Source organism: Callorhinchus milii, unplaced genomic scaffold (assembly GCF_018977255.1).
Source record: "Callorhinchus milii isolate IMCB2004 unplaced genomic scaffold, IMCB_Cmil_1.0 Scaffold4, whole genome shotgun sequence".
NCBI lineage: Eukaryota > Metazoa > Chordata > Chondrichthyes > Chimaeriformes > Callorhinchidae > Callorhinchus > Callorhinchus milii.
In genome coordinates this window covers 46,365,166-46,379,113 of record NW_024704745.1, presented here as the reverse complement: position 1 = coordinate 46,379,113, position 13,948 = coordinate 46,365,166, and the positions used below count along the sequence as shown (strand labels likewise).

Sequence of the window (13,948 nt, the reverse complement as noted above, 5' to 3'; positions counted from 1 at the left end):
CAAGTGCTATTGTTTTTGTTTAAGAGACAAATCAAGCCTGTGTTACTTCGAGCTGATTTGATATCTGGATGATTAGGAAGCGACTTTTCATGAACATGGTGAAAACAGTTGCTATTTGCTTCCTGTTTGTGACTGGTAAGTCTGCTATTTTGTTTCATAGAACACAACATTGAAAATGCCAGTGGAATCAATCAAACCAAAACCAAATGCAAAAAATGTGAGCGAATCAAAGGAAGCATATTTGTATAGATTGTTTGGGGATTATACAACCTGAATAGTTCAGTAGAACGGATCAGGACTTTATTTCATTATTTCATGCCTATTAAGCCAAAATATGAAGTAACTGAACTCTAAATATAATTTTAAATGTGGAATAAATTTTTGGTTATCCCCTAACTGATTCATAAATGTGTTCTTTTGAAGTCAGGTACAAATTACACTTTATATGGTATCTCTAAATAGATGTCCTGTAGCTCAGTGGTTAGAGCCTCTCAAAGCCAGTCAGGAACCTCGGCGTTTTGTTTGACCCTGAGCTGTCCTTTCTCCCTCACATCCGCACCACAACTGGCACCGCCTTCCATCACCTCCGGAATATCGCCAGATTACGGCACTACCTCACCCTCACGCTGCTGAAACCCTGGTTCACGCCTTTGTCACCTCAAGGCTGGACTATGGGAACTCTCTCCTCGCCGGCCTTCCCGCCACCTCCCTCCACAAGCTGCAGGTCATTCAGAACTCTGCAGCTCGTGTACTGTCCCGCACCAGGCTTCGGGACCACATCACTCCTACCCTCGCTCGCCTCCACTGGCTCCCCATCCCCCAGAGGATTGATTTCAAGATCCTCATCCTCACCTACAAGGCCATTCACGGCCTTGCTCCCTCCTACCTCTCCAACCTACTATCCCCCTACCTACCTGCCCGTACCCTCCGTTCCTCTGGCTCCGGTCTGCTCCACGTCCCCCGCCCCAACCGCCCTACTATCGGTGGTCGGGCCTTCAGCCTCTCAGCCCCGAGGCTCTGGAACTCCATCCCCCAGTGCCTTCGCCTTGCTTCCTCCCTTTCCTCCTTCAAGGCCGGTCTCAAAACCTTTCTCTTTGACCGAGCCTTCAGCTCCCCTCTCGACTCTCTTCCTCCTCCTCGCTCCCTCCCTTCCCTCCCTCACCCTGACCATTTCCCCCTCCTCTCTCCCTCCCTTCCCTCCCCTCACCCTGACCATTTCCCCCCTGCTCGGGTCATGACCCAACTGTGCAGCGCCTTGGGACGTCCTCCTGACGTGAAAGGCGCTCTATAAATGGAATCTTGTTGTTGTTGTTGTTGTAGAGCACTCGCTTTGCAAGTGAGAGACCTGAGTTCAATTCCCGGCAGGGCGAAACCTTGGGCAAGTTTCCTTACTCCACACGCCTAATAATAATCCCTCCAAAACTAAAAACAATAATTAAATTGGTCATTTTCAATCTACGACTGTTTGTGGGACATTGCTGTGCGCAATTGGCTGCCGCGTTCGCCCACAAATATACAGTCAATTCACTTTACAGTGTGTTCTGTGAAGCGCTTTGGGACGTCCTCCCGACGTGAAAAGCACTATATCAAATGCAAGGATTATTATTATTATTATTATTATTATTATGTGAGTTCTTGGAATTTCTTGAAAGTCAAAAATCTATGTTAGCTTTACAAAGATTATTTTTTGTGGAAAGAAATTCCATGATCAAGCTCACAGATAGCGTTAGATTTGCTTAGTTTGTAGCACTCCTGCTTCCCAATAGCCTGATGTGATAGCCTGATGTCATCGGTACTTTGAGCTCACAGACCAGGCTGACACTCCAATGAAGTGCTGAGGGAGCCCTGTATTGTGCCATTCTTCAAATGAAACATTAAACCAAGGTTCAGTCTGCCTTTTCAGGTGGACGTTAAAGTTCTCAAAACATTATTCAAAAAAAGGAATTTTCCTGGTATCTTGGCCAACAATCCTCTAGATAAATTAATCATTTTCTTCATGACTGATTGTGGTATCTTGTGTGCAAATTGGTTGCCTACAGATTGATAGTCACTACACTTGAAAACAATTACTTGAAAAGCATTTTGAGATGATTAGGTGCCATAACAATGCAAGGACTATTACAGTAAATTATTTATTTTGTTTACATTCTGGTTAGTACTTGACAGTTATTATGAGAGATTTAAGCAGCATTCTCTATTGGGATCTAATTTTGTACAAAACAGAATTGGAATTGCTCAAATCTGCCTTCCCAAAGGCAGATTGTCGCTGCAGTAGAGAAACTTAATTCAGTTGGTTTATACAGTAATATTAGACATTGATTTTCAACTTTAAAAAGTTGAGTTTGAAATTGGATTGTACCATTAATTCACAAAATGAACAGTTGCTCTTAACTGGGGCAATTTTGTGATATTGCCGAACTTAGTAATAATAATCCTTACATTTAGTGTAGTGCCTTACATGACAGGAGGATATACTGTAAAGTGCAGTGATTGTGTGATTTGTAGGCTAACTCAGCAGCCAATTTGTGCACAGCATTGGCTCACAAGCAGCCATGAGGTGAATGACCAATTTTATTTGGGGGATCGTTGGCCAAGACACTGAGAGAAACTCCCTAAATCCATGATATTAATTCATGCTTTAATAAAGTTTGAATCATGGAGTAGGACAGTTGTTGGCCAAAATCAATTTCCATTTATTTTATGACTTTGTAATTCAGGTAGATTTATCAAACAAACAACTATAGCAATTTTGTCTTATTCCTCTTTTAATTCATTATTTTAAAATGATGACGTTTCTGATGTTATTTTTCCTCACTTTTAAATGTATGAGTCCAGGATTACTTTAAGGAGCACAGTGTCATTTCTATTACCTATTGTTCCATCAGATTTAAGTGCTTTGAAGCACTGAGTTCCTTTGAATTGTGCCAAAAGAATAAATGCTAGAACAAGAGGATTCTGCCGTTATAACATCTTTGCATCTATGACAAATGTCTATAGTGAGAATGAAAATGTTGATGACAACGTAATGTTTTAGTGCACAGCTCCCTCACCTACCCATTTCCCATGCCTATTCATATTTTGTATATTATAGGAAGAAAGTTTAGAATGAATATTTAAAAGAAAGGCAAATATTTGACATTTATTTTTGCAGTTGATAGCTGTATATTCTGTACATTTGATCAAGTATGGGTCAATGTATGCCAACTCACTGTTTTGCAATTTCAAAGAATTATAGAATCATAGTTATCCAGGTTCATATTCTGCTCTGATCAAAATTTACCCTTAAATTCATAGTAATTTACTACTCATGTAATTGCTGTATTTTGAAAGTCACTGGCATGTATTAGCTGCTGTGTTTGATGAAATACAATACAAAATAATTAATATATACTTATATATAGAAACTTTCACATCTCAAAGCCCTTTTCAGTGCCCCAGATGGGGATGGGAGCCGAGGGGGTGCAGAGGGGAAAGAAGACCTAAAATGTGTTTGAATAGGTACGTTTTGAGATGTGCCTTGAAGCAAGTGAGTTGGAGGGACTCCAGGTCAGTGTTCCAGAGAGCAGGAGCAGAGGACATGAAGCAGGCTGAGTGAAAGGCGTGCCTAGGACAGCGTGGTTGGAGAAGGTCAATATTCAGTCAACTTTGTAGTTTGAGTTTGAGACAGTGTATTTATATTACATGAAAGTATATTTTGTATATACAGTAGCTAAAAATGAACATATTTACTGGGTTCGCTTTTTTACTTTTCTATTCTTGGTGAGAAACAACCACAAAATTACATTTGTATAGCGGCTTTCAAGTTGGGAGGACGTCCCTAGAAAGAGACAAGAATTGTATTTAAAGCAAACAAGTAAAATCAAACAGAAATGGGATTGCATGTCAATCATCAACAACAACAACTTGGATTTATATGGCGCCCTCCACGCCAGACGGCGTCTCAGAGCGCTTCACAGTAACAGATCCCGGGGTCGAGCCAGGGGGAGGGGGAAGAAGGCGCGGACGAAAAGAAAGGTCTTTAGCTGAGATCTGAAAATAGGAAGAGAAGGGGCAAAGCAAAGAGAGTTCCAGAACTTCGGGGCATAGTGGCTGAAGGCACGACTGCCGATGGTGGAGCGGAGGATTCGTGGGACAAGGAGGAGGCCAGACCCGGTGGAGCGAAGGAGAGAGGAGGTCAGAGAGGTAGGGGGGTGCAGTGGAGTGGAGGGATTTGAAGACAAGAGTGAGGATCTTGAAGTCGATCCTCTCTGGGACAGGCAGCCAGTGCAGTCTGGCAAGGACTGGGGTAATCGGGGAGAGGAGTTTGGTGCGGCAGAATGAATGAATGCGGGCGGCAGAATTCTGGAAGATCTGGATTTTATGAATGGTAGTGGAGGGGAGACCGGCGAGGAGGGCATTTGAATCATCCAGCCGAGAGGTGACAAAGGCATGGACCAGGGTTTCGGCGACTTTTGGGGTGAGATATTGACAGAGATGGGCGATGCGTCGGAGTTGGAAGTAAGTGGTGCTGGTGAAGGACCATATGTGGGGGAGGAATATATTTGGGGGTCGAACCTGACACCGAGGTTGCATACAGGTTCGGAGAGTTTTAAGGGGAGGTCGGATAGGTGGTGGAGGTGAGAACCATGCGATTTAAGACATTGACGAGAGCCAAAGAGTATGGCTTCCGTCTTGTCAATATTTAGCTGACGGAAATTTGTGCTCATCCAGCCCCTGAGGTCTGACAGGCAGCCTGACAAAACATCAAGGGACTGGGGGTCGCAGAGTGAGGTGGAAAAATCGAGTTGGGTGTCATTCGCGTACATGTGAGAATGTACCCCATGTCTGCGGATGACATCCCCAAGAGGGAGCATGTAGATTAGGAAGAGGAGGGGGCCAAGGATGGATCCTTGGGGTACCTCGCAGGTAACCGGGTGAGAGCGGGAGGAAAAGCCGTTTGTGGAGATGTACTGCTGGCGGTTCCTGAGATAGGACTCGTACCAGGCAAGTGCGGTCCCACTGAGGTGGATGACAGAGGAAAGGCAGTGGAGGAGGATGGCGTGATCAAAATATTGTTGAGTAAAAATGCAGGCAATGCCAACATTTGATGTTGCTAAATAAGCAGTGAGTGAATTAAATAAATGAAAGAAGATTTAAACCAGACTAATTAGATCTGTAAGAACCAAAATGTAAGAAAAGGAGGCGAGAATCAGGATAGAAGTGCACTCCCTCCAACATTTTACCACAATCAGTATTACACTAACTGGCCTGTTGTTCCCCAGTTTATCTCTATTTTGAAGTTGTCCTTTTGTGCTATAGTAATTTATGATTGCAGGTATTTCCTGTTTTGTGATATCCTACACTGACATACCATCTTACAGCCTCTTATCCTCATTCTAGAAGTGACTGAAGAAGTGATTCTGTATCAAATAACTTAAGAGCTTGGAAGAATAAATCAAAGGAATAAGGAAGGACTCAGCATCATAAAATGCAGCAAAAGCATATAGGATACTGTCTGATAAAAGCAGATATCCCCTTACTGGTATCCTAATGCCATGTACCATAGTTGGCAAGTTCCACTGGGTGTCACAAGCCTGTTTCACAGCCATCCAATGTGCTAAGATCAAAAGGTCAGGATAAAGAGTGTTATATTGCTGGAGGTGCCATTATTCGAATGAAATGTTAAATCAAGGTCCTGTCTGCCTGCTTAGATAGGCATCGAAGATCACGTAGCACTATTTGAAAAGAGAAAAGACTTTCTCCTGGTGTCTATCATAGAATCATAGAATTGTACAGCACAAAAAGAGGCCATTCGGCCCATCGAGTTTATGCTGGCTCTTTGATGTAATGTAACGTCAATCCCACTCCCCAGCCTTTTCCCCATAACCCTGCAAACTCGTCCTCCTCAAATACCCGTCCACCGCGTTTTTAAAAGTAGTTATCGACCACCCTTTCAGGCAATGCTTTCCAGATTCGAACAACTCGCTACGTGAAAACATTTCTTCTCACCTCCCCTCTGCTTCTTTTGGGGACTATTTTGAATCTGCGACCTCGAGTCACCGACACACCCATCAGTGGAAACAGTTTTTTCCTTTCTAACCTATTAAATCCCCTCATGATTTTGAAGACCTCTGTTAGGTCTCCTCGTAACCTTCTCTGCTCCAATGAGAATAATCCAAGCCTCTCTAGCCTTTCCTCATAATCAAGGTCCCTCATTCCTGGTACCATCCTTGTAAATCTCCTCTGCACCCTTTCCAATGCCTTAACATCCTTCCTATAGTGTGATACCCAGAACTGGGCGCAGTATTCCAACTGCGGCCTAACCAGTGTTTTATTTAGGTTAATCATAACCTCCTGACTCTTGTACTCTATGCCCCTATTTATAAAGCCTAGTATCCCATATGCCCTTTTTACAGCTTTATCTACCTGTCCTGCCACCTTCAAGATAGAATTGGTATTTCACTTCATGGCTCTTTGTCGGATATTGCTGTGTGCAAACAAGCTGATGCGTCTGCCTACAGATACACAGTCGCTACAATTTCCAAACCTTGTGAAGTGCTTTTAGATGTTATAAGTGCTGTATGAAATGCTAATTTGTCATGAATGCATCAGCCTGCTTTGAATCTGTGCATCTATTTTTGCTTGTTATGGAAGCTTGGGTATGTGCATGTCTATCTATACTTTATGTATTTCTGTATCTGTCTGTTGCTGGAAGGTGGGTGTCTATTTTATAGTTGAATGTATCTATTTCACAACAGTGCTCGGTGTCAGTGAGTGAAGCAAACCAGATCCTGGGTTTCATTAAAAGGTCATTATCGAGTCGAAATAGTGGGGTAAATCTGCCACTTTATAAATAATTGGTGTGACTGCACTTGGAATATTTTGTGCAGTTCTGGTCACCACAATACAATAGAAAAAGGGTAATGCAGCAATTCGGAAGATACAGAGGAGACCTACAACAACAAATTACATTTGTATAACACCTTTCATGTCAGGAGGATGTCCCAAATAAAAATAATTAAGGGGATGGAGGGACTAGACTACGAGGAGTGATTAGGTAAACTGGACATGTTCATGCTGGAGAAGAGAAAGTTGAGGGGTGATATGATTACTGTCTTTAAGACTAGAAAGGGACTAGAAAATATAAAGCACGATAAACTGTTTTATCTTGTACTGAACAGTGAACCAGAGGAATGGCTTGAGATTGAAATGAGGTAAATTCGGAACAAATGTGCAGAAACACTACTTCAGTGAGCGAATAGTAGATGTATCTCCCTAGAGAGATGGTGGAAGCAGAAGGTGTTGATTATCTCCCGCCCACCCCCCGCAAGGATAGCCTTTGTTGACAAAATTAGACAAGATCAACAACAAAAAACAGTTTTGAATATATGAACATTTTGTAAATGTTTTGATATACATATTAAAATACTTTTTGAGTTGTTTCAATTGTTTAATTATTTTTGAATAAATATATGCAACTAGGAATACTGTTAAGGTAAATAGTTGCTATTTCAGTATATGTGGATGCACAATTTATTCCACACATCTGAAATACTGACCTGAACATAAAGAGCTTTGCTATGAGCAACTGGTAGCTGGGGAAAAATATCAACAGTAGTGCACTGGCGCTCAGCGACAGCAAGTGCCAGCAGTAACCATAACAACATCCATCGAATAACCACCAGTGAGTCTTATGTGGCATTCAATGCCAGAAATAAAGCCTAGTCGAGCAGCACAGCTCATGGAATAGTAAAGATCTCTCTCGCTGGTTTGTCTTTTCTCATCAACCCTTCCCATCATTGTAGAGGTCAGGAAAATAAATCTTTGTAATCCATTCTGCACAAGAAACCAAGAAGACCCATTCCAGACCATCATTTTGTTGATAATAGATGTTTATTTTTCACTGAGATGAAATTGTGCCATATAAATCAATTATAGCATTCAAAGCAGCTGAATACTGTTTGTTAACGAAGATGCAGTGTATAACATGTTGGTAATTTATGTAATAATAATCCTTGCATTTGGTAAAGCGCCTTATCATCAAAAATTGTTGACAATCGCAAAGCGCTTCACAGGATATACTACTGTAAAGTGGAGTGTGGTGTGTTTTGTGGATGAAATGTGGCAGCCAGTTTGCTCATAGTGAAGTGAATGACTGATTTTATTTGGTTGATTGTTGGTTAGGATACCCCTCCTGTTTTCGAATAGTGCCATAGGATCTATAACATTTACCTGAATAGGCAACCGGAAGCTCAGTTTAACGTCTCATCCGAAGAACTGCATCTCTGACAATACAACGCACTGCCGGCACTACTGTGAATGTGACCTTAGACTATGTGATTCCAAGTCCTGACGTGGGGCTTGAATCCACAACCTTCTGAGGCAAGAATGAGCCAACGTGTGTTCTTCGTTGTCAAAATAAACATTGTATTTAACAATCTCCGATGCAGTCCTCTGCCTATATTTCCTCATAATACAAGGACTTGTTTTTGTACAGTATTTTGTAAGTTTGGCATATATTGTAATCAACCTTAATAGAGTGAATGCAACTTTAATTCCCTTTTTTCTAGGTGTCCAAACACAGCAGATTGAAGGTGTTATTAATGTAACGGCAGTGAAAGGCTATGAAGCTATCTTGCAATGTGAAGCTCCTGGTAAAGGTTCCAACAAACCAGTACAATTTCAGGTGAATAAGGAGGATAACAACACAATGATTGCAATCTACAATCCACCAGTGAACAAAATACTTAATTCTTCATACAAACCAAGAGCAACATTGGAAGTCACTGAGAAAAGTGTCACCATTATTATTAAAGAAGCTCAGGAATCTGACAAAGGCTGGTATTCCTGCCAAATTCACACTTTTCCAGGAGGAAAGGTAGTGCAGAAGATCTATTTGCATATAAAAGGTAAAGACAAAGATTGAATTTTTGGAATGTTCATTCATGTGCTTGTAAATTCAGCATTGCCTTTAAATATATCCATTTGCATTTCAGGTTATTTCTTTTAGTAAATACAATTATTATAAAAGGCATATTTAAGCAGAACATTTAAGGCTTTCTCAATCCCCCATTGTTATACTAACCTGCTAGATCAAGTGAGGTGTAATGAATATTCTTAGGTTACATAGGCAAGATACACTGAACATTTGAGTTTCCTCCAGAACATGCTCATGTCATGTATCTTGAACACAGAAAAAATAATTCATGAAACAGTAATTATACATTGATAGTATACAAGAATCTATGGTAGGAAAAATGAAATTACACATATAATCGAAAAGTCTATGTAGGTAATTTATAATATTTGGATTTCAAATTTTGGGAAATTTGGGGAAATGCAAAAAGTCTGCTCTCCAAACAGAAACACCTATTTAAGGTTTGCCTCCATTCTTCAGCACAGAGTGCAATTGTGACTTAAAAAAGTGATCTTATCAAGCTTGTCCCAATGTCACACAGTACTGTTACCACTTCCCGCTATCAATAGTCCTGTAGCTCAGTGGTTAAAGCACTTGCCTCGTAAACGAAAAACCTAGGTTCGATTTCCGGCATGGTGAAATGTTGGGCAAGTTTCCTTACTCCACACACCTCTGTTTACCTAGCATAAGTAGGAACCCGGTTGTTAGTCAATTGACGGATCGCTTTTCCAGGGATAATAATCCTTCAAAAAAGAATAAAATAATTATTTGATCACTCAATCCACAACTGTTTGTGGGACACTCCTGTGTGCAATTGGTTGCCGCCTTTTGCCCACACATATACAATCAATTCACTTTACAGTATATTCTGTGAAGCGCTTTGAGAAGTCTAGAAGACGTGAAAAACGCTATATGAAATGCAAGGATTATTATTATTATTATGAATACACCATCAACAGATGCAATTCAACCCAGTTTGTCTGAGAGGTTTTCATAATACTAAAGCAAAAATAGAACTGAAAAGGTTCATGTGGAAAAAATGATCTCTGAATTAATGACTGATTCTTTATTTACTCATTGACAAGCTTCTTTGTTCCAATGCTGAGTTTTATAATTGCGAGTCACATCCTCTGTAAGGACCTGTATAGAAAGCAAACTGTGCATTTAAACAATCTGAAAGGTCAGGTCAGCATGCAAAAACTGCTGTGCTGACCTCCTTACAGATTTCAGAAATTATTTACATACAAAGCTTCACAATTGCTTAAACTGGATTTCAGGTTTTGGTGGTGGTGGGGAAGAGCTGAATTTCATCATTTTTAGTCATCAAACCTGGAAAACAAATATTAAACAAAATTGTGGTCATCTCTAGTGATTAGAGATTAAGGATAACATTTGAGATATTCCTTAGCCTGTTCTTTGTGTTAACAATACCTGAAAATATTTCCTATTTCCCCAATTAGTTTCACCTTTTCACTGTTCTGGTCTCTGCCCTCCCAGTCAGTTGGCTGTTTGCTGGTATTTGGTTGAGACCATATGGTATCCAAACAGTACTGACATAGGACAGGCATTGTAATCTATTACATTGGTTTTGTTATTAACATTACATTTTGTTACATTGTAGAAATTCTGACTCACAAGACTTGGTGCTGTAAAAGTGAAAACAATGCCATGTTTGATGTGATTTTAGAACAAGAGGGTCATTGAACTGAAATTGATGTGTGTTATTCTCCAAGTGAGCCATAATGTGTTACAATACATAAACATAATGATGCTCATTTATTTTATGCATTCTTATAATCTAATACTTCGTATCTTTCCAGATTATTTGCCCAATTCACCATCCTCCCGCCGAGGTGTAATCATTGGCATTGGTGTGTTTGCAGCACTCGTGCTCATTGGAGCAGTTTTTATGTTCCTATTCTGTGCACATGTAAGTGATATTAATATTATATTAAAATGCTGCTCTCACCAAGAATAAGGATATATGAAATTTGCATTTTAAGTGCGGTGCAACAATTTATCTTTCAGCTTTTAAAATGGCAACCTCATTGCCTGGATTTTCACTGTGCCCCAGTTGAGGGCAAGTAGCTGGAACCTTGCGAAGTTCAAATGTGCCTTGCCCCATCAGAAGCTCTAACCCACCAATTTAATTCTCTGAGGGAATAGTTTGCTTAAATACAGTAAAACTCACATAAGTCTTATCAGTCGGGACCATAAAAATTAAAATGACTTACGCAAAATTTGAGTTGCACGCAAAACTGTAGAAGTCATATAAAATCCGATTTAATCAATAATCTACAAAGCGCATGTGTAATTCAATCCAGCTGGTAAGTGTGCATCCGGTGACGGGTCAAGACTACCTTTCCCACCATTCAATGAGTCTTGACCCGTCGCCACATACACACTTACCGGCAAGTATAGGAATCGCATTGAACCCAAATGAAGTTCTTCTACATATGTGGCGTTGGATTAAGACTATGTTTCCCGTGATTCAATGCAGCCGCCTGTAAATGAGCGTGGGTCGACGGGTCAGGACATAATTTCCCAAGATTCAATGCAGCCGGTAAGTGCGGGAGTAGCGGAGGATAGGGGAGTGGTGTTATGCTTTAGGAGGTGAAAAATATGAGTTGTGCAAAGAAATCTAAGAGGTTTTGTTAGGAAACTGAATGGAACTTGGGTGGAAGTGCGACTTAGGCAATTAAATGATTGATAAAGACAAGACTTATGTGAGTTTTACTGTATCCACTGCTGCTCAAATATAATAAACCAAATTTCAGAATATTCATCTATTTCCACATCTGTACTGTTTAACCTGGCCCACTGCCCCACAAATAACAGTCCTTCTTCCTCCCCCTCCCCCATGATCCTCTCTAGCAAGCATCCAAGGAGTAAAGCATACCTGAACCAAACTCTGTACCCACATCTCACCAGTTCTGGCCTGGCTCCGCTGGCTCCCTGAACGGATCAACTTAAAGATCTTCATCCTCGTATTCAAATCCATTCACTCCATGGCATCTCCCTACATCTCCAACCTCCTCAGTCCGCAATCCACCACCAGGCACCTCCATTCGACTGGTACCGGACTCCTTTTTGTCCCTCGTACCCCCCGCTCCACCGTTGGAGGTCGCTCAATCAGCCACTATGCCGCAAAACTCTGGAATACTCTCCTTCAATCCCTCTGCCTTGCCCACACTCTCCCCTTTTTCAAGTCCCGCCTGAAAATCTTCTTTTTCAACCGTGCTTACGGTCACTCAACATCCCAGTCCACCCCCTCCCGGCTCGGAGTCAGGTTCTGCCACTGTTCTGCCACTCTGAGATGCTACTCTGCGTGGAGGGGGCTATATATAAGTGCAAGTTTTGTTGCAAAGATGTGTTGTCATTTGGGAAATTAGAAGACCTTAAAGTTTCTGCGAATTGTGATTGACATTAGACTTTTACTTCTATTATACTGTCAGGAATATATTGTGGCTCAAAACAGAGAAGTAGATGCAAAAAAAATCTTCGCAACAACTTTGGAAATTGATTGTGGGCAAGCAAATCTGTAAATATTGAAAGGATATTTGATTAATGGTCTAAATCAGAGGTTCTCAAGCTTTGTCATAGCTGAGGAAAAGAACAATTGTGTCTCCCTACCACTAAGACAACACAAAGAAATAAAATCCTATACTTTGCAAGAATGTGAATAATAAACTAGAAAGGCTTTGATCAATATAGTATAATAAGTCAAAAATACTAATTTTATTTCATAAAACACCTTTCATGTTATCTCACGGTTCTGTTAAAAAATGTACAAATTGCAATAGCTAAAATAAAACTGCAGAAACATTTTAGGAAATCATTACAGCAAACAATTATAGATTGTATCAGTTCACCGTTGTCATGGATATTGTTGCACAGAAAGCGTTGTTGCAGGATTTTACTGTCAGCGGAGCGGCTTTGTTGGGATGTGGGGTCAGTCCCACGAAGCCCGGGGCTGATGCAACTGGTACCTTCCCTGGCACACATCTGCGCCTCCTCTGGCACATATCCACGCTTCCCCTGGGAGGTTACCCCATAGTTAGGGAACATCTGGTCTAAATAATGGTCTGAATTTAAGCGCCTTGGTTCGTCCTCCCAAACTAAAAGGTGCCATATAAATATAAAATTGTACTCTGCATTGTAAATATGTTTGCAGGGTACATTTGTCAAATATATTTGACCTTTTGCTATATCTAGATATAGTTCATATTTAGAAAGGTGACTTCTCACATCTCAAAATACTGTATTCAATAAATGTCCACTAGGACTTTTTTTAAAAGGTGCCTTAATTCTCATTTTGTTTGCTTTCTGATAGCAATTGTTTTTGTTTTTGCAGCAGAGGAAAGATAGAGTATATATCCCAAAACAGGTCAATATAATCGTGAAAAACAGCCAATACTCAGAAAACAAGTGGACATCAGGAAACAACGACAGAACAACCAGCAATGAACATTCTGAAGACACCTATGAAGACTATTTGATTATGTCTCATGGATGAACATACAAAGTGGCAGTTTATGTTCCTGGTGACAATATTTACAATATTTTTCAAATTTCTCACACCCTCCTGTAAATCTGCTAAAGTTTAAAATGTTCCATGGTCATTGTCCCAAAGACAAGGACCATGTTCACTTTGATTGAATCAGTACTTTCAAGCATTCCCGATAGAGAAGATAGAGATACCAAAGAGTTTTGCCTAGTGTGAGAAGCTGGCAAAAACTTTCATCTAAATTGGCCTTTCAACAGTTCCGAAGCAGGTCTGGAGAATAATATCAAGGGCGAGCGAGAGGATTTTCCTCACTGCTTTATTGTTTGCCTCATTGTTTGTTCCTGTTCTGTGAAGAAACGTATTGTTTTGCTAAGCAAAACATTTCAATTCGTTTAAATCTTTTACTTGCTAGCTTTAAAGGCTGTATGTATATTCTATTTGTTTAGAATTCAGAATTAAAAGCTTATTCTTTAATTGGAAAAGAAGCTGGTGTGTTTCTTCATATATTGTTATCCTTATTTTGTGGTGGCTGATGAACGATTTAT

The 13,948-nt window shown here is 40.5% G+C and overlaps 1 protein-coding gene across 1 annotated transcript; it reads left to right on the top strand.

Moving 5' to 3' along the window:
- Positions 1-13,712, top strand: LOC103184826. The gene is made up of 4 exons (XM_007903035.2): positions 1-135; positions 8,550-8,888; positions 10,717-10,826; positions 13,251-13,712. Exons 1-4 carry the CDS (start codon positions 69-71, stop codon positions 13,410-13,412), a joined length of 678 nt encoding a protein of 225 aa, XP_007901226.1. The 5' UTR covers positions 1-68; the 3' UTR covers positions 13,413-13,712.
- The last annotated feature ends 236 nt before the right edge of the window (positions 13,713-13,948 follow it).